Genomic DNA, 27,243 nt, shown 5'->3' on the forward strand with positions numbered 1-27,243 from the left:
TCACTTTTTAAAGTTTATTAGAGGCAGGACATAGCATTTGTCAATGGCTTTCCTCAAGGCATTCTTTACTTCTTGGTTCCTCAAGCTGTAGATCATGGGGTTGAGCATAGGAATGACTATTGTGTAGAACACAGAGGCCATTTTGTCCGTGTCAAGGGAATGGTTTGATTTGGGCTGCAGATACGTGAAGATCAGAGTCCCATAAAATATAGTCACAGCGGTCAGATGAGAGCCACAAGTCGAGAATGCTTTGCACCTCCCTTCTGTTGACTGGATTCTCAGGATGGCAGCCACAATGTATAAGTAAGAAATAAGGATGGTGGTCAAAGAGCTGATCAAGTTGAGTCCAGCAAAGATGAAAATCAAGATCTCCTTGAGGCTGGTGTCTGAGCAGGCAAGGGCCATCAAAGGGACATCATCACAGTAGAAATGATTGATGACATTGGGGCCACAGTAGATCAGTTGGAAAGTAACAACTGTGTGGAGCAAAGCAACAGAAAAGCTGTATAAGACAGGGCCCGTTACCAGCTGCAGACACACCTTTGGGGACATGACCACCACGTAGAGAAGAGGATTGCAGATGGCAACATAGCGGTCATAAGCCATTACTGAAAGAAGGAACATCTCCAAGATCAAGAAGTTCAGGAAAAAGCCCAGCTGTGTGGCACATGCATAGAAAGATATGGACCTGTGTCTGGTCAGGAGGGTCTGCAGGAGCTTGGGGGCTATTGATGAAGAGTAGCAAAGGTCTACAAAGGCCAGAGTACTGAGAAAAAAGTACATGGGCGTGTGAAGTCGAGAATCCAGTCGGATTAGTGAAATCATCCCAAGGTTTCCTACCAGAGTTAGAGAATATACCACTAAAACGAGCAGGAAGAGAATGAGTTCAATCCCTCTGCGGACTGAAAAGCCCAAAAGAATGAATTCCGTCACCCTGGTGCTGTTCCTTTCAGTCATTTGTTCCAATCTCTCAACTGCTGAAGAAAGACAAGTTAAAGACCGAAAAATTACCGGGCATAAGAAATTGTCACCAGGCATCAACTCTTGTGTGTTTCAGCTTCAGAAATTATTGTTCATTGTGGTAGAATATCAGAACAAACACATCCCATTTCAAACTCTCCTCTCTGGCTGTTTATAATTTTATGAGGTCAAAAGTCGAGTTCTCATAAAGATAAACCAATTAAAGTCTGCAGAGTAAAGGTGAAAAGATGAACCAAATGGTGTATGTTTGAAAAGATATTTAATATTTTAGATTCAGACCATTTTCAATTATATTGAATAAAGAGAAGAAACCATTTTTTTTATTTCCTGCTCCCGTATCTTCTTCTTGGTAGAGCAGAACCTTAATGTAGTAATTTATTGCCTTTTTGAGTAGATATTTTTATTTGTTTTTTAAAGTATAGTTATCTAAATTAAAGTGTTGTGCCATGTTGCATTTTAACTATTTATGACATTTATAATCAAGAATGTTTTCTACAATTTCTGTTAAATTTTCAGTGATTATAACTGCATTCCTCCTTTTAAAAGGTGGTAATCTCTTTGAAAACGAGAGAAATAGAAAATGTGAGAAAGTGAGATTCCTGCCTTATGCTGTTCCACTTGGACGATGTGTCATTGTGAATTCGATGCCCCTTTCAACTTCTAAAGGAAGATAAATAGCTAACTTTAATTTCAAGAGGAATGTAATAAAATAAAAAAAAATTATCATCCTTATCAAATTAAAAAAGTGTACAAAGTAGAAAAAATAATTCCTGTTTTCTCCTCAAACATTTTGTCCAAAGGGAAACTTTTTTTTCTAATAGTTTAGTGAGAGTGGTCAGAAAATTATTCCTTTAAATTTTTTTCTTCTCTCTCTATTGAATCATCTTAATACTATTACTTGTACCTAATGTGCTCTCTAAAAACAAGAAACAAAAAATATATATGCATACATACACAAACATGCACATACATATATACACAAACACACACATATACATACAGATATGTGCATATATACACACATACACAGTTACATATAAGTGCATATATAAAACCTGACATGAAAACAGAATTTCCCTCTATCCGTTTATTTTCCACTTAGCGAAGTCGAAACCCACCGTGTGAGAGGTGTGTTTGAACTGGCTTGTCTTCCTGAACTGGCATCCTAACACAGCTACGGTGCTATAGCTCACTATTCTGGGAATAGAATAGAAGAAGAAATGAGAAAACACTGATTTGGCCGCCATGTGCTCACTACCATCCATGGCAACATGACTCTGGTCCCACTCTCGGTCTTCCACGATAAGTATCCTTTCAGATGTTTTAGGGGTAATTAGTGGAAGTGTTGGTACTGAGTTACTTTTCTTTGTGCATACATTGGAATTAGGCTTATTTTTTTATTTTTCTTCTTTTTAATTAAATAACTTTCAAAACCCGGACACGCTCATCAATTTCAAATTGACCCATGAATGTCTCTGATAGATGTTTCTTAAACCTCAGCATTCCCCCCTGAGAGAAAGACAACTCCCACACACACAAAGGTTCTTCATCAGAGGATTTGACTTCTGATTGTTTATCAACAGATAAAACGTGTTTTCTTCTTCTAAAGGACACCCAAGTCTCAGGCAGCAGTTGAAGAAGATATTTCATTTGGGGAGGGTTAAGAAAGGTGTTTCGTTCTTGAGAAGAGACATCAGCTTCATCTAGTTGGAGCTGAACTAGCCAGGGCCATCTCCTTTGTTTTAAATTGGGGAAAATTGTGGATGACTTGGAAATAAGGTGCTATGTAATGACCAACAGCAGTACTTGTTAACCTACCAGCATGTGGAAGAAATCTTCCCCCGAATATTTCCCCAGGGGTCTCCTTTCCAAGGACTCTCTCAGACAGTCGAGATATGTGAACCAGTGCTCCAGGCCTTTATATAATGCAGTCTCGATTCTGTTGAGAGTTAATTCCCAGTGTTCCCCCAATGTGAGCGCACCAGAGTGCAACTGTGCACCCTCCAGGGTGCAACCTGATAAGAAAGTTCCAATCAGATGAAGATTAGCTGATAAAAACAAAGGTAACTTTAAGTCATGTTTGAAACTAGAATAATGTCAGCATGAAATCACTAGTCCTTGGTTACGTATGTCCAGTTCAATTGCTATAAACAAAACAAAGAAAAGCAAAACCAAATGGCAAACAATTTAAATATTACAACTACTTTTAATGTATTCATCATTTGTTTTCATTTGTCCCTTCCATTCCCTGTGATCTTCTCAGCCAAAGGGATTCTGATTCAATTATTTGTTCTATATTTACTGAGTGTGTTTTATACCTTGAAGTTGTAAGTTATCCAGCAATCTGTTTGTTTACTTTTATAATATGTAATCAATAAATACCTGATATCTACATCCTAGAGAGTAAACATTTAACTCTTTATAATCACCTGGCATTGATTTGTTGTATGACCTAGGCAAGAATTAAGCTATCATATGTACAAATAGCTAACTAATTGCCCTGATGTTATTAATTGAATAATCCACCTCTTTCTTATTAATTTACGGTTAATGGACTTTAAACATATCGCCTCATTTACTAAAATAATTCAATAAAATCAACCAGTTTCTGTATATATTAAAAAAAAAAACCTTGGAGTATTAGTATTGATAGGTATGGGGCATTTTTATATATCCTTTATTTTGTTAAAAAAATATATATATACATACATTTTTCTAGGATGAAAAGAAAGTACAGTTGAAACCTGAACAACACAGGTGTGAACAGCGTGGATCCACTCATAGGAGATTTTTTTCCAATAAATACGGCTCCAGTAGTAACACCTCCCGTGGTCGGGTGGCTCTGCAGGTGTGGAGCTGCAGGTGCAACTCTGCTGTAAACTTATAGGCAGATTTTCCATCTGGAGGAGTTGGTGCCTCTAACCTCATGTTGCTCAAGGTCTATGTTAGCTGTTTACAAAATCTGATATACAGAAATATATGAAAAAAAATCTCTAGAAGTAACTGCTCTTTAAGTTTGGGGACGATTCATTTTTCATTTTTCTTTTTTTTTTTTTTTGTATTTTATTAAATTGTGTTCAGAGTATATGACAATTTACTGCTTGTAATGAATTTTTTCCCAGCAATTCATTTCTATGGGGAATTGGTTCCAGGACACCTCTTCCTTCCCCCAGCGCATCATTGCCCAAACCAGTGGATGCTGAATTCCCTTATTCACAATTGCATAGGGCAGTCGGACCTTCAATCCAGGGGTTCCACATCAGCGGATTCACCAGCCATGGATCTTGGATGAATCACACATTCAGGACCCACAAATATGAAGGGCGGATGGTATCCTGGGATACATAACATTCGACATTCTTCCCAAAGCATGTCTCTAATTTACTATATTAAAATCTTGTTATTTTTTTCTAATTTGGAAAATAATAATGCTATGATAAGTTCTCTTAGTCAAAATTGGTTTAGAATGATCCAATATTTTTAGGATAAAATATTAAAAAATAGAATGAATAAAATAATGTGTCTGTTTTAAAATACTTTGCTTATTGCTAAATTATCTTCTTTTCCAGCACTGATCCTAGCAGAGTTGTGTGTGTTTCCATGTTGCCTCCAAATCAGGTCCTCCGACATTTCTCAAGATCGTTCCAGTAAGCCTTTTCCCCCCATTATTCAGTGGAAAGTCCCCTTACCGAGGTCGTGTTATTCAGCCTAACAGTGGTATTTGCCGTAGCTCACCACTCCTTGGTTAACCTTCTCCACTCGAATTCCCTCCTCTCCTGGTTTTCCTCCTGCACGTTCCTTCGCAGGTTCTTTGCTGGCTCCTCCTCATCGCCTTGACATCTAAATGTTGGGGGGACATAGCTCAATTTCTTGCAGAGCTGTAAGCATGTCCATATTTTTCTGCAGGAACAGTAACAATTATACATGCAGGTTTTACTTTTCCAAGCTTATTCTCTAAAAATGGTGTTTTCTCTTTTATGTATATTTCATCATTAGTAAACTACATATTAATCATTGGTAAGATTTATATTTTAGCGATAATTAAGCACATATTAGCAAAAGAAGAATCATCCTTTTAAAAAAATAACGAGCTTGGCATAGGTGGGAGTCAAATTGCCAAAAACTTTCTGAGAGATTCATTTTTGCTCAACAATAATATATTAAATCCCCAGTTTGTGTCAGGAACTACAGATCAAGTGTCTAAAAAGGGACTTCTATTTAGTTCTTTTTTCTTTTTAATTCCTAAATCAGTTTACATTAAGCATTTTATTTTCTTCACCCAATTTTTGGCACTTAATTCCTAACGTACCTAGTTTCAGTCTTTCTTAGTTAATGGCAAAGGAGTGTATGGCTCCGCATGAAGGGTCTTCTGAATGTACCTTCATTCACATTCTTTTAGTTTTTACTGAAACACACACACATATGCAGTTATTTCCCTGAGGCTTTTAAGCTGCAAATTTGACTTATTCCTTCCAGCAAGTTTATTTTATTCATTTTTCATGGAGTGACTGAATTTGATATCTTTTAATATAATGTTTTGATTGTGGTAAGATTTTTTGTGTCCTGCTCGTTTCTTTAGAAAATGATCAAACCAGAGTAATAAACACTTTATCACAGTTCAGGTTATAATTTATATTCCGAAAGTATGCAGAAACCAACCCTTTGCCCACTTATTGCAGCTCACAGACCATCACCTCCATCCAAACTGTGCACACGTGGTATATGCTGTCTCATACTGCCTGTAGATGTATTTCACATTTGCTATTGCAATCTTATTTCCATCTGAGTAGACCTTTGCCTTTCAGACTTTTTTGGATTTCTTCATTCAGGGAAGGATTAAACCCATCACTATCCTTTCATGCATTCTAGCAGGGCATTCCGCCCATAACATATGTCAAAAACCTTAATTGTGAAAAAAGTAATAGCTTGACATCGAATTTGAAAAGTTTTAATATGTGATTAAATTTCCAAATTTGGGGGAATTGGTCAATATGCAGTGTCTCTCCACAGAATTTAGAAATTCGCAAGTGCCTATTGTTTGCTCGTGCTGTATAATATGAAAAAAATTAAGTTAGCGTTTCCATCTCTGGTCAGGCTGCCAAAGTTCAGAATATGTGGGAAAATTAAGAAAAATGCCATTTTTTTGGTAGCAATTGTAATTCTCCTCTTGTTGATTTTAATTAAATAATTGCTGATTATTAAGTAAAGAGGAATTGAAGTCAGTCATTGCTTACGTGTTAATGATGAAAGTCTCTCTGGGTCTTATTAAAAAATTCTTCATTGCCAACAGAATTCCCTACTGTGGATTGCTAAAAGTGGATTTACTTGCTAATCAGTTTCAAGGGGGCTTATTACAATGCATTTCTCAGCTTTTTCATGGGACATATTAACAGAAACCAATCTCAACAAACATGAAGTTTCAACTTCAGATTAATGACCATGCCGTGTAGTTTGAATGTGTTGAAATAATCATCTGATTCCTCAAGGGCGGCAGTTTCCTCAGCCTTGAATCTCTTTCCTCTGGGTGACAAGAAAGCAGTGGGAAGAGAAGAAGATTTGGAGCAGGATCTGGGTTTGCACTCAGGCTTGTCTACTCTGTCCCCATGTGCACTTGGGAAGGTCATAAACCCTGAGCCTCAATTAAGAAATAAAAATACTACTTACAGTGCATGGCAAGTTTGAGGAGAAAACCTTTAAAAGATATTACATTACTTTGCAAACTGCAACCTGATGATTCTGTGATGATTAGGAGAAGAATGATCATGATGACAATCGTGACAACAGTGACTGAAGTTCATTAGGTGTTTATTAAGTTCCAGGCCAGGCATCAAAAAGTTCTCCATACAGCACACCACGATTCCTCGCAAACACTATAATGTTGAAAAATGTTTCCCCATTTCAGATAAGAGAAGCCCAGAGAATTTAAATAATTTGCCTCAAGTCACAACTGATGAATATGTTAGCTGGAATCAAGATTCAAGGTGGAGCTGCAGAATGGATATATAGTTCAAAATTAATCTAACCCTAAAATTCTCAAGAATGTGTTATTATAGCGTCCCTTTTAGTATGTATAATGAAAATCTTGGATACTTCTCTTATTTGTAGTAATAGTTTGAATATTGCTGTAAGTAGGTAGGTAGATACATACATACATAAACACATATATAAATATGCATTTATCATTACATTATGTTACATATCTCAACCAAATAAATTATTTTTCACTCCTCAAGGAGAATTTCACTTTAACTATGAATCTCTTATCAAGCCAGCAACCTAACCCAGGGAATAGTAAACTATGTAAGTGCATCTCTGCATTCTCTTATTTTTAAGATACATGCATATCATATAACATGTAATTTTTCATTCTGAATTTCATTTTTTTATTAATTTATCTGTGTATCCGTCTCTTTCAAATTCACTGCATGTCATTCCACAGTGTTAAGCCACTATCTTGTTTAAGGGAGCTCTTTGAAAAGTATCTGACTGTATCAATCTTGTAGATAAGACATTCCCATTGTTTCTATCTCCTATAGGATTCAGTCCAAACTCATTAACGTGAAAGGCAACACTCTGCGTCCAGGGCCTTGACTGTCTCCCTGACTCCCCTGCTCCCCCCTCCACAACCTGCCACACAGTCTCTCCTTCCCTGACTGTGACTCTTCCTGCTGTGTTTGTGCTTTCTGTGTCAGTGAAACGCTTTCCCACAGCTTTTCCATTCTGCGTAAATGTCTCATTCCTTCTCATCTTCTCACGACAAGCTCAAAAGATAACTTTGTGGTAGAGATTTTTTTTTCCCAGTTTACCTCAATCTTCTCTCTACCTGACCCCCAAGTGGAAGGAGGGCTGTTCGACCATTTCTCAGTATCCTCTGTGACCTCCTTGTGTCAGTTACGTTTTTCACACTATGTTGTGATCTGCGTGTTCCATATGTCTCTCCTCTCACTCAGCTGTGAGCTACCTGAGGGCACAGACTCCAGCAGAGTCATAACTTTAACTTCAGTAATTTATATAGGGTGACAATGAAGGTTATTATTTTGTTATTTTAGTAAACACTGAGCTAATTTGAATAAAATCTAAAAGGAAAGCAGCAATGTATTATAGTATCATTTCTAAGCCAAAAATTCCATTCCTTTAGTGTCTTTTTATCTGATTATTTTTAATGTATATCTTAGTTCAATACATATACAAATAATAGGTCTCACACTGTTGTAAATAAGTTTTCCTCCATTGTTTTTTCTACATTTCTATTATAATGGGGTGTCATATGGGGGAAGTTTTAATTATTCTGATTGATTTCCTTGGGGTTTGCTGATCACATTATTTGTAAAACATATTTTTACTTCTTTCTTTCAAAAATCTATGCTTCATCCCTGATAAGCCTTAGAGGCGGGTAAGAACTAGTTTCTGGAAATCGGTTTGGTTAGATAAGGCTTCAGATTTCAAAGGTCTTTTTAATTCAGAATGCTTATTAAAGGATTGCTAGTTCCCTTTTAACTAAGAACCGAATTCATTATGTCTTTTGGAATTAAGACCAGTGCCCTCTGCTTTAAAAGCCAAATCTTCTTCTCTTTGTTGACATATATTAAACCCTGTTTCTAAATCTTAGTTCTAAGCTCTTCCTTAGTCAGATTCAGAGGTATTAATTTTAAAGGACAGTTTCTTACTTATTTAGAAAATATTTTGAAGGTATATACATACATATATGTACGTAAATATGCATTTCTTATTTTTCCTGAGTAAACATTTTTTGGCCTCTATGATAATACTTTTAACAGAGACGTGCTAATATTTCAAACCCCAAAATGATGCTACTTATAAATTTTAACAAATTTTAATCTTTATACTAAAGAAACTAATTATTATATACTCAACTCTTTATTATGGAAATTTTCAAACATGTACAACATTCGAAGATTTGATAGAATAATCCCCACCCCACCACCAGAAAAGCTGCTGGCCTCAGCGTGTCCACTCATGGTCAGATAGGTTTCATCCAGTCCTCTTACCCAATCTATTAACCCCCAAAGATATTTTGAAGTAAATCTCAGACTTTACACCATTTCGTCAAGTGATATTCTCCAGGCACAGGCCACCAGGAACCTGCAGCCACAGTTGTGTTGCTGTTGCTTGCTTCAGCTAGGGAGCTCACACACCACGGCAAACAGGGGCATCTCAGTAAGAAGTCTTAGGGACCGGGCTTTCTGAGAGATTTCAACCTAAGAGGTTGTTTATAACGGTTCAAGAAGGCACGGTTACACTTTCAATTGGATGATGTCAAATGAGTTGGTACGTTAATGGTTCCTGTTTAGAAAGTGGATATATTGGAGGAAGGCGAAAGCTTTACGTGGTAGAGAAGCAGCAGTCCCTTGTGTTGGCCGGATGGGCAGGGTGTCTGACGGTTTTATGGTTTAGGCAGCTTTACTGGTTTTGCCTGTGCTCTGCCGTTATTACAGAGGGATCCTGCTTTGCCTCACTTCACCACCTTTACCACGTAAACTTTTCTCATATTCACGTTTTGGGAAATCATTGATATTTTGTAACAGAATGCTACGGCTTAGCTTTTAGTGCCAGACCAGATAGATCCCTTTCTATTGGCTGCATCCACCCGGATCTGGCTACTGGGCATGTGTGGGAGATACAGTGGATATGACTGTGCTTTGGAGCAGAGCAGGGTGGAGAAGGGTAAATGAAGGTTATGTCTCTGGAGTCTGTCACAAGCATGGCTCTTCCACTGACTTGGTGTGTGACTTTGACCAAGGTGCCCGACCTCTCTGTCCTCTCTGTACTTCAGTGCTTCCCTTGTAAACAGAAATACTGATAGTATTTATAACAGAATTCTTCTGAGCATTACGTGTACTAACACACAGACTGCTTGCAAGAGTGCCTGCCACAATATAAATGACCCTATGTAAGTGTTTGTGGATATTAATGTTAGTAATGTTACTATGCTCTTTTTTGGGGGGTGGTAATTAGGTTTATTTATTTATTTTTAATGGAGGTACTGGGGATTGAACCCACAACCTTGTGCATGCTAAACAAGCATTCTACTACTGAGCTATACCCTCCCCCTAAGGTTATTAAAGATGGTGATGTTCTTTTATTCACTCCTAGCTGGAAATGGAGAGAGATAATTACATAAGGTTGAGGAGCCTTACTTTGCTCATCTGTTTAAATGACCACATTAAACTAGCTGATCTCAAATGTTTCAATTGAGGGTGATGCAAATAATGAGTGGTGGGAACTTGAAAAATTGAAAGCAAGGGTTAGAACACAATCTTGACATCTGGTGGTAAGTTGTCTTTCCATATGCTTATAACTTACTTTTCAGAGTGCTTATGTATTCAATTATATATGAGTTTACTTATTTGACAAGTTTTTTGTTTTGTTTTGTTTTTGTTTTTTTTCAATAAGGAACCGTGTTAGTAGTCAGGGATTCAGTAGTCTGCAAAACAGACACAGACCCTGTCTCACAGAGCTGACAGTCTATTGTGAGAGAGACTTAAATAAACAGTTAGACAAAAGGGCATTTAATCATAAGCTGTGGTCATTCCTTTCAGGTAGAGGTACACAGTGATGAGAAAATATAACAGAACCCCAGGAAGTTCAGGTTTCAGCAAAACATCCCTTAGAAAATGATGCTCAGTTTGAATTCTCTAGTAAGAGTTGACAAAAGGGATGGGAGGTAGGGACATTATCTAAGAGAGAAGAAACAGTGTACCAAGTTTTGTGGCAGGAGGAAACTTAGGAGAAGTGATGGTATAGTCACTAAGAAAGCAGTGTAGAGGGTCCTCAACAAATTAAAAATAGAACTTCCATATGATTCAGCAGTCCCACTTTTAGATGATACATATATAATCAATATATCATTATATGTATACATATATATATAAAATCATTGAAATCAGGATCTAGACTAGATATCTTACTCCCATGTTCATTGCAGTACTAGTCACCATAGCCAACACATAAAAACAACCTAAATGTCCATCATTGGATGAATGGATAAAGAAAATGTGGTGGGTACGTAGAGTGAAACATCACTCGGGCTTAAAAAAGAAGGAAATCCTGCCACATGTGAAACCACGGATGAGCCTGGGGGATATTATGATGGGTAATATAGGCCAGTCCTAGAAGGACACATGGTGCGTTATTCTACTTCTGTGATGTATCTGAAATAGTCGGTCATAGAAACAGAGTCAGATGGCGGTTGCCAGGGACTGGGAGGAGGGGTGAATAAGAGTTGTTTAATGGAAAGAAAGTGTCAGTTTATAAGACAAGTAGCTCTAGAACCTGGTGTGCAACACTCTATCTAGTTAATACTACTGTACTGTGTACTTCAAAACTTAGCAGCAGAGATCTCACGTTAAGTGTTCTTCATACAATTAAAAAAAACAAGACAAGGAAATTGTGGTATCAATGACAGGAAGTAGATAATGTACACATTTTCAAATTTCAGAAGAGACTCAACTAAGACTGGAAAAATGTTTACTGTATTTATTAATAATGTGAGAGTCAGGCTAGAAAGGACTGGCTTCAGTGGCGTAGGGAAAAGCTGGATGGAAAGAACAAACGTGTACAGGAAATCGGAACAACTGCATGATTTCTTCAAGAATTTGGGCTACTAGAGGGGGTGGGTATAGCTCAGTAGTAGAGCATATGCTTAGTATGCATGAAGTCCCAGGTTCGAGCCCCAGTACTTCCATTAAAAAAAAAAAAATAAATGAATAACCCTAATTACCTCCCCTGCCCCACTTAAAAAAAAAAAAAAGAATTTTGGCTACTGCTCTGAGCTGTTTTACACACACACACATTCTGAAATTGGTTGGAAAATGGTTTTCTAGTTTGAAAATTGTGGAAAAAGCTGGATTTCACCATTAATAATAATACATTTCCCTTATAGTGTAGATTCACCAAGAGAGACTCTGACACTGTGGTAGAAATAGTTCTGTTTTTCAAGTAAGTTCTTGGAGTATCCTCATTTTATTTATTATTCTGATTTGTCTTACTTTTTAAGCAAATATCTTTTGAATACTAACTACTTATCATAGAGTTTGCTGGGATATTTGCATACAATAATTCATCTAACATTCACAAAAACATAAGAGATGTATCATTTTGACTTGATTTTACAGTTGAGGAAATTGAGACTTAAAAAAAAAACAAATGTGGATGTTGTCCACATTCTCATGAGTTCAGTTATCCAAAATTTAAATGCTGGTTTTATTCTTCCACATAACTTGATATTCTTATTCAAATGAACCAAAGTTTACTGTTCTTTTTTTTTTTTTTAATGCCTGTAGTATAGCCTTCTTTAACTTTACTGGAGATTGACTGGTATACTTGAAGTATAGTTCCTTCAAGAATACAGGTAATTTTTTAATCCCCAATATAATTTGTCCAGCTCATCTTACTTCCAGAAAAACAGGGAAGGGAATATTACCACATTCAGGTATCTCTAGAGGTTCAAGTTTAGACTCAGAAGGATCTAGGAACTAATAAATCACCCGAACAACTTCAGAATGAGCTCTCTGGGAGCCAGGATCTGGCTAAGCAGTGAGTCATACAGAGTTTGTACATGGAGTGAATCGCCAACCCTCCAGCCACAAGCTGGCTTCCCGGTAAAGACATCTCCCCTTGGTGAGCTGTGGCATTTAATTGAGCCAGTCTGCTTTTAGAGATAATGCCTCTAACATCCTGATTGCATTTCTTACTTTCATGTCCTCTCCTTTGCAGTTCTTTGTAAAGGATATCTGGTTGTACTTAAAATACTGCACCAATCTTCTAATCTCTTCCTCCCTTCACTCTGTCTTTATCTCTCTCTTTTACACACACACAGACACAGATACATTAAATGACCTTATATTGAGTTAACCAAATAGAATTACCTTCCCTCCTGCAGTGGTACCCACAGAAGAGAACAGCTCCTCTTCTAGGTTGATGGATTAGAAATACGAGAGTAGGTGAGATTTCCTGTCTAAAGTTGTCCCATGGGAGTGGGTCACCAAGAATGGCTGTATACTTAGGTGTAGGTAACAACGCTTTCTGAGTCCATTTTTGGTCTTTGGAAACACCAAACATAAGGTAAAAAATTTCTTCTTAAATAAAGAACGGATGCTCACTGTTATTTTTAATGTAAAATAGAAATTGGTGTTTCATTTCTCTAATATTGCTTCTCAGAATAGGTATTTGGCCTCAAATTGCACTCTAAACAATCAGACTCAAACCAGTGCATCCCAGCCTCTTCCCATGCCATGTCATGTTATTTGCATGTGTTTTGGGATACACGGAGGGAGCGTCTGATGGCTGAAGAAGTCGCCAGGGCTGCACATCGGCAGTGCACTGGTGGTAAACAATGCCTCTGCAGGCTCTGGTACAGAGATCAAGCTCCGTGTAGCTGGAGAATGAAGGACGCTTGGCTTGGAAAAGCCACTGGAGACCCTGGCAGAGCACCAGGCAGGACATGGTATCACTAGGTGGTAAGCAAATCAGGAAATTTCTTGATTAATAGAGCAGAGAATAAGAAAGAGGGAGTTTCTCAATGACCATTTTTCTTCTTTCTTATAATTAAACACAATTGTGCAAGCCATTTCTGTGTAAAAGTAGTTTATTTTTACTACTGAAACTATTTCTTTGGTTATTTTACCTTTTTTCTTAATTTACTTCTTTAAAATTCAGATAAACTCACACACACACACACACACACACACACACACACACACACACACACACACTGATTGGGATTTTATTCTTGTAACCATAAGTTACTATGGATTCTATGCATTATAATAGTAAAATATTTGTTTGCATTAAAATTAAAATTATTTTAGTATAAACTGATTACAATAGCCTATAAACTTCCAATTTTTATGATTAATCATTAAACATAAATTTAACTTTTGTTTGAAATTTGTCTTATTAATTAGATAGGAGTGTTTTGCTGAAAGGAATTAACTAAATGCCTAAACTGTTTAGAACTCTGAATAGTTTTATACTTTGGAGAAAGGAATCATATAAGATTTCAGATGAGTGAGAAATATTTTCATTTGTAAGCTGGGAGAAGGCTGGACTTTGAAAAGGCAAGATAAAAAAGGACCAAAACCATAGGTGCTCTCAGGCAATCGTTTTCACAGACAGACTTGGGAAGCGGAGGTACTGAAAATTAATCTTCTTAAAACTGCTCTTGTCCTCCTAACCCTTGGTGAGTCTTTTCATATGAAAAAAAATAGGCATATTCTAAGTTGAATTTGACTGGCATGATGGACTCATTCAGTCATAGCTTGGGCAAACAAAACCAAGAGAAACAAGTAACTTTGGAAGTATGTGTGAGTTACTCCTGCCATTCAAACTGTGGACTGAAATAAATGCACAACCTAAAAGCTGAGTTATGTTTTATTTGGTGGACAATTCTGAGGATGCAGCCCGGGATGACAGCCTCTCAGATCACTGAGGGACTGCTCTGAAGAGGTAGGGGAGGGGCTAGGATATATAGGAGCTTTACAGCAAAGACCAAGTAGTTGGAACATTAAAAGATTGCTTGTTAACTAAAGAAAACCAGGCATCTCAAGTTAAAGAATTTAGCACTTTTCTGTGTATGGGAGGAAGCAAATATTTGGGCTCAGTGAATTCATTCCTTTGACAAGCACCTAGCCACCTAGGGCCAGCATCCTGTCCTTTCTTATTCTGAGTCCCCTCAGAGTGCACTATTGTGAGTGGCTGCAGAGACCAGGCTGCAGACTTGTCTTCACTGGGGGGTGGCGGCAGCTGCTGATGACTTGATGGCTTCAGCATTCTCTGTTTACTGATATGGTTTGCAGTATTTTTCGTTCACACAATCATTGAATTTGTTCTTTCGACTACTGATTCTCAAACATGGCTATCCATTAGAACCACTGGGGAGCTTTAAAAATGCTGATGCCTCAATGTTTCCCAGATGTTCTGAATAAATTGGTAGAGGGGTGCCTGGATATTGGGATGTTAACAACTTCATAGGTTTCAACGTGCAGTAAAATTTGAGGCAAAACTCACGTAGGGAAAGATGCAATGAAGCAAGAAACACGTTGCTCATTAAAAATATTTTGCGGTCAAATGTGTCAATGCTTTAAGGATTTCCCTCAAAATTGATAGAGTGTGGGAATGTCTGAATAAATGGTGAGGCTTTGTGTGGTAACTGCTTCAGAGCAATCTCAGAAACTAACTGGAGCCTACGAAGAAACATTACTTTTAAAAAACAGAGGAATTAATAAAATAATCTAGAAAATTGTAGATTAGGTGCAAAATCATAAATGCTGCACTCTTTAAGCATTTTAAAGGTTTTCATAGGTAACTTTATTTCCATGTAATTTTTAAGTTTTTTAAATTTGGAATCCAAACTCCAGCTTAACATGCAGCTCCATTATATATAAACTTCATTTTTGTACCATTAATTTGCTGCGTAAATATTCCCCTTAATAGTAAGTACCTACTGTTACGGAAACGACAGGCCAGTCAAGAAATAAGCACCACTCGGAGGGTTGGAGTGCTCAGATGTATTACGCCGGCGGGCTCAGAGGGGCTTCTGCTCCGAAGCTCTGAGCACCTCCAAGGCGTCCGCATGAGGTTTTATAGGGTAAAGTACAAGCTTGGGGTATTCGGCCAATAGGCATGGGACAGCTTTAGCAGCATTATCATCACAAAAGTGGAGGTGGGGAGGCAGCAAACCAACATTCCAAAGCCAGATATGTATCTTTGAAAACCCAGCTGGCTAGCAAAAAAACATAAACAGCAAACCAACACTAATTAACTTAGATTTACAAGTTAGTCCAGCAGAACTCAGATCAGTATTCCGATACTTAGACTTGTGAGTTATCTTGTTAGCCCAGCCCAGCCTCTCCTTCACAGTCCTAGACCTGTGAGTTCTCTTGTTACACCAGCCCAGCTTTTCCTTCACACTACCATAGTTAATGTTCTCATTGATGCATTTATTTTCTCACTGAGCTGATTTGACATGTATGTTGCACCCACCACAAACCTGAAGTTACATAAAATAGAAAACAAAAGAAACTAATGCACAGGTGGCCTTTGTTATTTTAGTAAAATTTTATGATAGATTATAAATCAACCTCTTCCTCTGACCCCATTTTTCAGCAAGGGGTGGTCTGCTTAACTTTTCCATTGTATTGTAGCCTTTTCATTATTCTCAACTAGCAGTCAAACCATGTCATCACAGCTGGAATTGATATAAAAGACTGTGAGAACACGTTGAGTATGTTCAAGCCCTGTAGAGAACCCTTAATTGAGAGTGTTCTTGAGTGAAACAGTCATTTACCAGGAGGGACAGCATGACATAATAACATTTTAGAAGCTCAGGCTTCTGCAATTTTACCTTGGCAAAGCACATGGAAAGCTTAGCAATCTTTAAGAAACTACAGATTTTATGTTTGTCTTCTCTAAGCTTGAAACGTTAGGTTCATACTATAGACAAATGGATGTATCTGCCAGGATGGTTGCTGGCAGATACACTGGGCAGCATAGTTTGATGTTTAGGAATATGGGCTTTGCAGTCAGACAAATCTGATCACCCCCATACTATACCATGTGATCTCTGGGACCATAGCTCTAAACCTGGGTTTTTTTCAATTGTTAATCAGGGATGATGGGATAGAATTTCATCATACTCTCAGTAAAAGACTATCGTAAGTCAATTCATGTTTTGCGCAAATTAGAATATCTGATAAGGGCAGTCCTCAGCAGCAACAGATAAATACTTATAGCAGCAATAAATAAAATTAAAATATGAAGGAGTTCGATGTGATGATCTTCCAAGGCTCCTTTCTTTGTTAATATTTTATGGTTCCACTTGGTGGGAAAATAAAGCCAGGGGCAAAAATAAATTTCAAATAGACTAACGTTGGGCTTAATGAGATTAGTCCTTTTGTTTTTCAGAGTTGGCAGAAATAAAAATAATTGCAATTTTTCAGAAGTGTTCATCAAGAACTGTACCCACCTGTATATGTTTCCAGAGAAGTTTGATTACAACAGGCTGTTCTTTAGGATACGTTGCTAAAAGCGAAACCTACTAGAATAAGACTTTGGGTGTCGCAAGCCCTTCATAAATATTGACACATATTTATGGCGAAAGGGGTTTATCTACATGTAGTTTAGAATAAGTTATCTAATAAAGTACTTAATGGTAACTCTTTGGGCAACAAACTTCAAAGTGTGGTTAATTTTGAATTGGAAAGAAAAACATGTCTCCTTAATTTTTATGCAGATAAAATTGGATGCTTTCCCACAGTTCTGGTTAATTTCCTTTTAGCTTCTACAGCATCCAGTCCTTACTCTGTAAGTCAGGGAAGGGACGCAGGAAAGTGAGTCAGTCACAGATCGCTTTGACAATTTTTAAAACTGTTGGAATGTGCACAAAAATGAAAAACGGGAATATAAATTTGCTTTTATTTATAAATTATGTATTTTTGTGCTGTGCTGCCATATTTATATGTGCATAGAATATTTAGGGGCACCAAAACCACTGAAATATTACTGGTAGCTGTCTCAGGTGCTTTCTTTCAGATGATATTTAAGTTTAACCAACATTCTCCCATTGTTTCTAAAATCACAAAACAAAATAATGCTTAAGAGGTGTATTCTGAGAGCAAAGAACTCTTTCCCTGGGGCAAGAATGGCATGTCGTTGGAGAGCTAAGGTGTCCTTTTTGTCCACAAAGTAACACAATTCAAGGCTAGAAGATGCTAGTGAGCACCTCCCCCAGCACTGACACAGGCCATAAAAAATATAATTCTTGTTCTTCATCTTATAGTAAAATCTGCAGCCTTCATCAGAATCAATGGCTGAAGTTAATGTCACTCATGTCACTGAATTCATTCTCAACGGAATTACAGACTGGCCAGAGCTTCAGGCCCCATGCTTTGTGGTGTTTTTAGTCATCTACCTGGTCACTGTGCTGGGCAACCTTGGACTGGTTTCCTTGATCAGGATGGATGCTCGGCTCCACACACCCATGTACTACTTCCTCAGTCACTTGGCCTTTGTTGACCTTTGTTACTCCTCTGCTATCACGCCGAAGATGATGGTGAATTTTGTTGTGGAACACAACACGATTTCTTTCCACGCTTGTGCAATACAACTGTGCTGTTTTCTCACCTTCATGATCACAGAGTGTTTCCTTTTAGCCTCCATGGCCTATGATCGCTATGTAGCCATCTGTAGACCCCTGCATTACTCCACGTTGATGTCAAAGAGGGTCTGCATTCAACTAGTGGCGGTTCCATATGTATACAGCTTTCTAGTTGCCCTCTTCCATACCATTATCACCTTCCGCCTAACTTACTGTGGCCCCAATGTTATTAACCATTTCTACTGTGATGACCTCCCTCTCTTGGCTCTGTCCTGCTCAGACACACACGTGAAGGAAGTTCTGATCTTTGCCTTTGCTGGTTTTGATATGATCTGCTCCTCTTCCATTGTCCTCACCTCCTACATCTTTATCACTGCCGCCATCCTGAAGATTCACTCTACCCAGGGGCGACACAAGGCCATTTCTACCTGTGGCTCCCACATGGTGGCTGTCACTCTCTTTTACGGCACACTGATCTTCATGTACCTACAGCCCAAATCCAACCACTCCCTGGACACAGACAAAATGGCATCCGTATTCTACACGGTGGTGATCCCCATGCTGAACCCCCTAATCTACAGCCTCAGAAACAAAGACGTGAAAGATGCCTCCAAGAAAGCCTTGGAGAAAGGTTGTGAAACTGTAAAGATGTCAAATTTAAGAAAATAATAGTAATAATAGTTTATTAAACACAAGAAGGTAAATGAATCAAGCTTTCTCTTTCTGACATTTCTTATAATTCTTTCCCAATCAACTGGAAATGTGGCTTTGATATGTTCTACCAGGTCCCTGGTCAATTCTGGAAAGTCAGTTTGATTCTGAGTCCTGTTCAGGCCGCCATAGCCTTTAGAGATCAGTGAAATTATGTTCGAATAGAAACACAGACATGGTCTCAAATACACATACATGTATCCGAAGCAAGGACATCACTGTGTTTTTGTTAGAACTCAGGACTCTGCAACCAAGACTGCCTAAACTTGAATTCTATCTTCTTCCTTTTTTGACTGTGCAGCTTTGGGCCAGGAACCTGAACTCTGTGTGACTATCTTTCCATTTTTGGAAAATAAATAAGACCCAACTCACTGTTTGGTTTTAAAGACTAAACATATTAATATTTATAAAACACTTATAGCAATACCCTGTGATAATAAGTACTATGTAATTGTTTGCCATATAAGTGTTTGTTATATATAATTAAAAAATAATTCATCGAGCTCTCAAAAATTTGCGTCTTTAAGTAAGAAGGAAAAGCCTGATTAGGTTTCTACTACCTGCCGGGCACTTAATCACGTAGTGTTACTTGTTGCAATAAAACAAATCTCAGAGTTGGGTAAGATTTCACCTCTGGGCCTCAACTTTTCATAAATTGTGTAAGGTCACATAATTAGTATTATGAAAATTCTAAATGCAAATGAAAGTCTTTCTGAATTTTGTTTTCTTAACCACTATGAGTATTATAGAGTATCTGGACTTAAAAATGTCATTATTGGATTTTTTAAAATATAAGTGAAATAACATGGTTTATAAGAAACTGTGTTTTAAAATAAATAACTGATACATTTGCATATTTGTTCAAATAGAAATAACCTTTGTTTATAATGTCATTTATTCAATCACCCTTGTAGGATCATGATAGGAAAATATTAGTGATTTGACATGCTTTAATTATTTTAACATTTCATAAAAAATAGTTAAATTAGTGATTTAGTATTATCTTATTATTTTACCATTTTAGAAGGAGATGCTGACAGTTACAGTCGCTATATAAAATGCTGTTTGAGGTTTGCAGTACAAGGGGATTATTTCTTCTTCTGAGATTAATTTGTAAATAACTCATTTATGCTGCCATGAGGTGCTTTTCAAATCTTGTGAACTGAATGAATTCTCAACTTTTTAAAGCAGGTTTGACAGAGAAGCATGGTGCTTCTATTTACCACACTGTGTCTTGTGAGTGTATATTTGTATAGACAGATGTCCACACACATCCTCTCACATATCATGTACGGGGCCCACAGGCGCAGCATAGCCAGTCTCTCTTACAGGCAAAGGAGTTCAGACCTATAGAATCTTAATGCCTCACTGAGGAACACCACTTTTCTGGACTTTCATTTTATCTTTTTCCTTCATAATATTTATAACAGCAATGCTTAAACACTAATTGAATCGAAGTTTACACTTCTTTACACAATTTTAAAAGCTAGGGAAAAAAGGGTGACTCACAAGATGTCATCCAAAAACTAGATTTAAATTAATCTTTTAATTAGAAAACAATTTGAAAGATATGTGAGCCTGAATCTGGCACAACAAACGGGCCTTTCATGTCGTACTGGACGCTGGAGAAGAAAGTAAAGGGAAAAAGTGACCACGTTTGGGGCAGAGTTTCTCCACCTTCATCATCTCTTCACTTATTTTGTTAAAACTAAGATTTAACAAAATTAAACTCAAATCTTGTGGGTTTTTTTCTAGTTTTTAGCTACATGTTTATTAATAAATTACATAAACTGTTTTGGATCTCTTTATTTTTAAAATATCTATCTCAGTAGGTTGTTATAAAAATTAACTGAGACTGTCTATTTAAAGCATTTCATTCAGCTCCAGACACACAGAAAGACATTCAATAGATGGTAGCTTTATTTTTACTTTGAAAAGTTTGAAACTAAATAAATGCATAATTTATTAATGCAATTTTTACTAAACGTAACAAAAGCAGCTTAATTTTTTTTCAAGAAAAAATATGCTTATTTTAATAGCAGAAATGAAGGATTCAAAATTCAGTTTAAAATATGTTTGTAAATAGATAAACAACAAGTTTATACTGTATAACACAGGGAACTATATACAATATCTTGTAGTAACTTACGGTGAAAAAGAATATGAAAACAAATATGTGTATGCTCATGTATGACTGAAGCATTGTGCTGTACACCAGAAACTGACACAACATTGTAAACTGACTATACGTCAATAAAAATACATTAATAATATGTTTATAAACACACACAAAAAGAAATTAAAAAGAGTTAAATTGCTTTAAAGATTACGATAAAATAACTTGTTAGCTTTTATATTTTCATTTTGTTGATTCTAAAATAAAGCATATAATGTTGGCAACTATTTCTGGAAAGGAAAAAAAAAGACTACTACCTGAAACCAAATAAAAGAGTAATGTTGATGTAATAAAAAAGTTGATGTAATAACAATGCTATAAATAATTAACATTGCTCATTAGGTGTGAGTCAACATATATGAAGTGCTTGCCCTTTGCTAGGAGCTGTGTGATGCCTTTTATATTTGTAAGCTTATTGAACCTTCACAATTAGTCCAAGACAAAGGGAATTATTACATCCTTTTGCTGATGAAAAAACTAAAAAACAGAACTGTGAACTAATTTACCCAAGATAACAGCTATTACTTGGAAAAGCTAAAATTGCTAGCCAAACTGTGTGAATGAAGATCCACGTTCCTAATCACACACTTACACAGAACAGGCAATGATTTAAAATGGTGTGAAATGGCTCCAATGGACTAAACTGACACAGCATAAGTGTCACCGAGTGTTCAATGTCAGGCTGCCCTTGTAGCTGAGTTGCAGGAAGCGGAGTGCTAGGAAGATTGTCTAGAGTGTTAAAACCAAATATCCTTGCTCTTAAGCTTCAACATGCTTTCAAGACTATCTGTGCAGCACGCTTGAAACATAAGATACCAGATGTTGATTTACCATTTCAGTACAACGCAGATTTCTCAATAGATGACACGGAATTCAGATAAAGCCTCTCTTTTCCAATACTGCTTCTTTAATGAGGAAGAGGGTGTTGTGGTCAAACAGGATTAAGATCTCTCTCTGTCTCTCTCTCTTTTTTTCTCTCCCCTTTTATAATTCAGTAAATCATAATTTACAAAATGTGTTTCATGTGGAAATCACTAAGAATGAAACAGTGGGTGAGACATATTCTGAATGGATCTGAGCCCTGGAAGTGAGGAAGTTGGTTCATTTATCAGCATGGTGACTCTAAATGAGCCACAATTCCAAGTCTTCTGATGCCATCCTGTCCAATGATTTTTCAGTTACTTGACAGCCAAACACAACTTCTCTGTAATTCTTTTCAGTGCACTTTTTACTTCCTGATTCCTCAAGCTATAGATCAATGGGTTTAACATGGGAATCACCACCACATAAAACACCAAGGCAAACTTATCTGTGTTCAGAGAATGGCTTGACTTGGGCAGTAGGTACATAAAAATGATTGTCCCATAAAATATGGTGATGGAGGTCAGATGGGAAGCACAGGTGGAAAAGGCTTTCTGACTTTCTTCAGCAGAACGGATCCTCAGGATGGCAAGGAGGATGAAGACATAGGAAATGATCACGACCAGTAGAGAGCACAGCGTATTGAACCCAGCGATGACTAACAACATCAGCTCTTTGACCTGAGTGTCAGAACAGGCCAGCGCAACCAAGGGCACGTCATCACAGTAGAAGTGGTTGACCATATTGGAGCCACAAAAAGACAACTGGAATGTCGCCACTGTCTGTACGAGACCCACACTGAACCCATAAACATACATGCTAGCGATGATTCGGTTACAGAGTTTTTTAGGCATGAGAATGACGTAGAGTAAAGGGCTGCAGATGGCCGCATACCTATCATATGCAATGACTGACAGCAAATACTGCTCACAAACTGCAAATGTGATGAAGCAGCACACCTGAAGGGTGCATGCATAAAATGTTATGCTTTTAACATCACGTAGGAAATTCACCAAGGTGTTGGGGGTAACAGAGGATGTAAAAGAAAAATCAACAAAAGCCAGGTGGCTGAGAAAAAAATACATGGGTGTGTGAAGCTGAGGACTGACTTGTATTAGCACAATCAAACCAAGATTACCCACGACACTAGCTAAATAGATTACCAGGAATACACCAAAGAAAATGGCTTGAAGCTCTGGATTATCTGTGAGTCCCAAGAGGATAAAGTCAGACACTGCTGAATAATTGCCTTTTGCCATGGTACTGATTTTCAAATATTTTTACAATAAAACCCCCAGAGCACACATTCTGAGTATTCCTGTCTCCCTTGGCAATAATCAAGCAGGTATTAGAAGCTGGTTCTGACCCACCATGATCTTATGATGAATGTGTTCAGAGGAGAATCTTCACGTTAGCTCTGGCAATGGAAATAAAAGCGAAAATAAACCAGTGGGACCTAATTAAACTTAAAAGCTTTTGCACAGCAAAAAAAAACCATAAGCAAAAAGAAAAGACAATATTTGCAAAGAATGTGACTGACAAGGGCTAACTTCCAGAATGTAAAAACAGCTCATACAACAACAATAAAACAAACAACCCAATCAGAAAATGGGCAGAAGGCCTAAACAGACATTTCTGCAATGAAGACATACAGATGGCTAATAGACCTGTGAAAAGATGCTCAATATCTTTAATTATCAGAGAAATGCAGAACAAAACTATAATAAGGTATCACCTCACATCTGTCAGAATGGCCATCATTACAGTGTCCGCAAATGATAAATGTTGGAGAGACTGTGGACACTGTTGGTGGGAATGTAGATTGGTGCAGCCACTATGGAAAACAGTATGGAGATTTCTTAAAAAACTAAAAATAGACTTACAGTATGATCCAGCAATCCCATCCCTGGGCATATATCCGGAGAAAATTCAAATTCAAAGGTATATTTGCACCCCAGTGTTCATAGCAGCATTATTTACAAGGGCCAAGTCAAGACATAGAAGCAAACTAAATGTCCATTGACAGGTGACTGGATAAAGAAAATGTGGTATATGTATGTACAATAGAATACTACTCAGCCATTAAAAAAGAATGAAATAATGTCATTCAAAACAACAAGGATGGACCTAGAGATTATCATATTAAATGAAGTAAGTCAGAGAAAGACAAATACCATATGATACAACTTACATGTGGAATCTTAAAAAATGAGGCAAATGAACTTATTTACAAAACAGAGACAGACTCATAGACATATAGAAAACAAACTTGCAGTTATGGGGAAGGGAAGGAGAGTGGGGAGATAAATTAGGAGTTTGGGGTTAGAAGATACTAACTACTATGTATAAAACAGATAAAACAAAGTCCTACTGTATAGCACAGGGAAATATTCAAAATCTTGTAATAAACTATGATGGAAAAGAATCTGAAAAGTAACATATATATATATGACTGAATCCCTATGGTGCACAACAGAAATTAACACAGTATTGTAAATTAACTACACTTCATTTTAAAAAAAATGACAATATGTCTTCTTAGATTCTTGACCTTGGGATCGGGGGCCCTGCCATCATTCCACTTGCAAGTCCCACTCCATGGCTCTATTTGAAAAAAATGATTTAAATGGCAATAGAGCAAACGCTAAATATCTAAAATTAATTTTTTTAATGACCATAATTTTCTGCCCTTTCTTTCACCTCATTTATAACACTTCAACTTTTTATGTATCTACTCACTGCACTGGTATAGTTAAATAAAACTAGGTCGGTATTTTAAGCAAAATAATACAAAATAATTTTGGTAGAGGATACATATACATATGATTATACTGTATGCTAGACCAGCACTTTAAATTAATGATGTCTCTCCCTACACTATATGAATATATACATAATGAGTGTCTTTTCCCAATATATTTATTAATTACAAAGGAGAAAAATTAATTAAATATGAAAAGACTAGCTAACAAAGGTGTCCATCAGACTGATCAAATTAAATGATAGATGATACCCACTGTTGGTAAAGGCATGGGAACGTGATGTAGGCTTACACGTCCAATAGAGGCATAATTGTCGTCAACTTTCTGGAGGGTAGTGTAAGTGTAAGCTTCAAAATTATTTAAAATAGTCCTGCCCCTTGACATAATGACTTCAACTCTAGAAACTTAGGAAAGTCATGAAAAGTATGCAAGTGTCTGAATTGTTCTGGTTTTACTTGCTCCAAAACAGGAAGTTGTCTAGGTATATTCTAATAGTTGTTTAGATCTTACATGGCTCTCCAGTAAGTTAGTAAATGGCAACTATAAAAGCTGAAGTAGGTCTACATTTATTGATACTGAAAAGCGTTCATGATATAATCAAGTTAAAAAAGCAGCATGCTAAACAGGTTATACAGTGTTAAATAATTCCTGTATATTCACATCATATGTAATGACCTAGAGATATGCATGCAAACAGAAAAACGCTCACATTGTATGTGTCAAATGATACCAGTTGTTCTGTCTATGAGGTGATACTGTGGTCCTTCTTCCTGTTCTTCTTAATCAGTCTTCACAGTCTGTGCTGTACTCTGTGTCCACACACTTGATGTCAGTGTCACATGTATATTTCTGTCTTGCATTCCATGTGTATGAATATTGACAGTTTAAGTTTTCATATTGTTATTGCTATAACTTGTGCTTATCTGGTGCCCGTATGGATGTCTGAAGTATTTTGAATTATTTACCACTAAAATGCACCTCATAATCTCACCTTTTGGGGGGAAATGTCTCATTGTGATATGTTTCTTAGGTAGATTCATAGGTTAAGAAATTTGAACTACTTTGGTAATTGAAAGCAGTCATCCTCAAAAAGGACAAAATCAATTTACAAAATCACCACATTTCAGGTGAAAATCATGACAATTTTTTCTTTTATATTCATAGTTCTGTACCATATCTTCAGTTTTCACCTGAAATTCTTAAATTTTACTGTAGATAGATTTCTAAATGTTCATCATATTCAAATAAGGAGTAGGAAATCTGAAAACTATTAATTCAAAAATCTTTTACTCTTAAATGTTTTTTATCCATTGTCTTTTTTGATCTTACGACCAGAAAATTAGTAGTTGGTATTATTTTCACCTTCTTACTGATGAAGAAACTAAGGTATACAGAAGTGAAAAAAATTGCCAGAGATCTTTTTTTGACCTGGGAAATGTCAGACCCAGCAGGATTTTAGATGCCAAGCAATCTAGGCCCTTTCCCAGAAGAGCTGTGATGCAGTGACTGCTCCAGCCTGCCAAGATGGGAGGTCAAGGACAGTAATGACAGGCATCCGGTATCTAGAGGACAGACTCAAAACCTGCTGCAGGGGCTTTGGGAGAAAACTGGGAGCCACTGAAATGGTCCAATAGTAGGCAAATGTGTTTAAATAAATAATGAAAAAATTAATGTTTGAGAAACATGGATTAAGCTAGTCCTGTGTTCTGTGAGCAGTGAAAATATATGTTAAATCTCCCCTCTCTAGCTGTTAGTAGCAGCTTTGTAGTCTTTGTCATTAAGCATTCAAATGGCATATATATATTAATACCCATATATATTAAAATGATATGCATGAGTTGCAAACTCAAAATCAATTTCTATGTAACTGAAAATTATAAAATTATTACATTTATTTGAAATGCATACAGGCGCATCTCTATCTCTGTCTCTCCATCTGTGTATCTACCTGTCCATATCACAGTTATCAGTTGTGTAGGGTAACCCCCATGTATAAATTGCTCCCTCAAGTTTATTAGTAGAGTTGGGACAAGAACTCAGGTCTTTAGACTCAGAGAAGGAAGGGAGATGATAGGCATGCACCTGCCATTTATTATTACCTTTTGTATGTTGTTTAAGAGTTTAAAAGTCTCCAAGTTTTGTAGTATTGTCCTTATTTAATTGGTAACTAACCTGGTGAGAGCCCACACCTAGTACAGTGCCCTCCTTGGACTACAAGGCGTACGTTCTTCTCCCAAGGATGCATTGCCTAATGGGTTCACTGTGTTCTAAGAAGCTATTCCTTACCCAGTAATGACCAACTTACCCAAGATCTGCCCAGTATAACTGTACATAATCCTTGCTACTGGCAAGATGGTCTATGATGTTTCAATTATTTTGAGTGTGTTTATTTAGAATGTATGATGCCTCTGGGATTCTACCTTGAATTACACTGAATTACATTATTATTATTATTAATTTTTAGACAGTTGGAAAAAATATAATGAGGTCTCATAGGCTTAAAAAAAAAAAGCAGTTCACTTGAGAATTAGTCTTTAGAGACTAAACCAGACTTTAGGTCATGTTAAAGCAGTGATATTGAAAAAGTTACAATACAATACTGTTCTCTTGAATAAAGAGAATTTGTTAAATATATC

General features: G+C 36.9%; 3 protein-coding genes across 3 annotated transcripts; 1 reads left to right on the forward strand and 2 right to left on the reverse strand.

The window, feature by feature from the left end:
* LOC141578952 (olfactory receptor 8U3-like) lies at positions 1-957 on the reverse strand. Its single transcript, XM_074373033.1, has one exon. It carries the CDS (start codon positions 955-957, stop codon positions 1-3), a length of 957 nt encoding a protein of 318 aa, XP_074229134.1.
* Positions 958-17,806: 16,849 nt separating this feature from the next.
* On the forward strand, positions 17,807-18,766 carry LOC105081003 (olfactory receptor 8U3). Its single transcript, XM_010970124.2, has one exon. The coding sequence runs from the start codon at positions 17,807-17,809 to the stop codon at positions 18,764-18,766; it is 960 nt and encodes a 319-aa protein (XP_010968426.2).
* A 3,396-nt stretch (positions 18,767-22,162) lies between these two features.
* Positions 22,163-23,104, reverse strand: LOC141578953 (olfactory receptor 5AL1-like). Its single transcript, XM_074373035.1, has one exon. The coding sequence runs from the start codon at positions 23,102-23,104 to the stop codon at positions 22,163-22,165; it is 942 nt and encodes a 313-aa protein (XP_074229136.1).
* Between the last annotated feature and the right edge of the window lie 4,139 nt (positions 23,105-27,243).

This window comes from Camelus bactrianus, chromosome 10 (genome assembly GCF_048773025.1).
Source record: "Camelus bactrianus isolate YW-2024 breed Bactrian camel chromosome 10, ASM4877302v1, whole genome shotgun sequence".
NCBI classification, from domain to species: Eukaryota; Metazoa; Chordata; class Mammalia; order Artiodactyla; family Camelidae; genus Camelus; species Camelus bactrianus.

Bases quoted from the DNA above. Each gene is read 5' to 3' on its own strand.
- LOC141578952 (XM_074373033.1), bottom strand. From the start codon at position 957: ATGACTGAAAGGAACAGCACCAGGGTGACGGAATTCATTCTTTTGGGC.
- LOC105081003 (XM_010970124.2), top strand. From the start codon at position 17,807: ATGGCTGAAGTTAATGTCACTCATGTCACTGAATTCATTCTCAACGGA.
- LOC141578953 (XM_074373035.1), bottom strand. From the start codon at position 23,104: ATGGCAAAAGGCAATTATTCAGCAGTGTCTGACTTTATCCTCTTGGGA.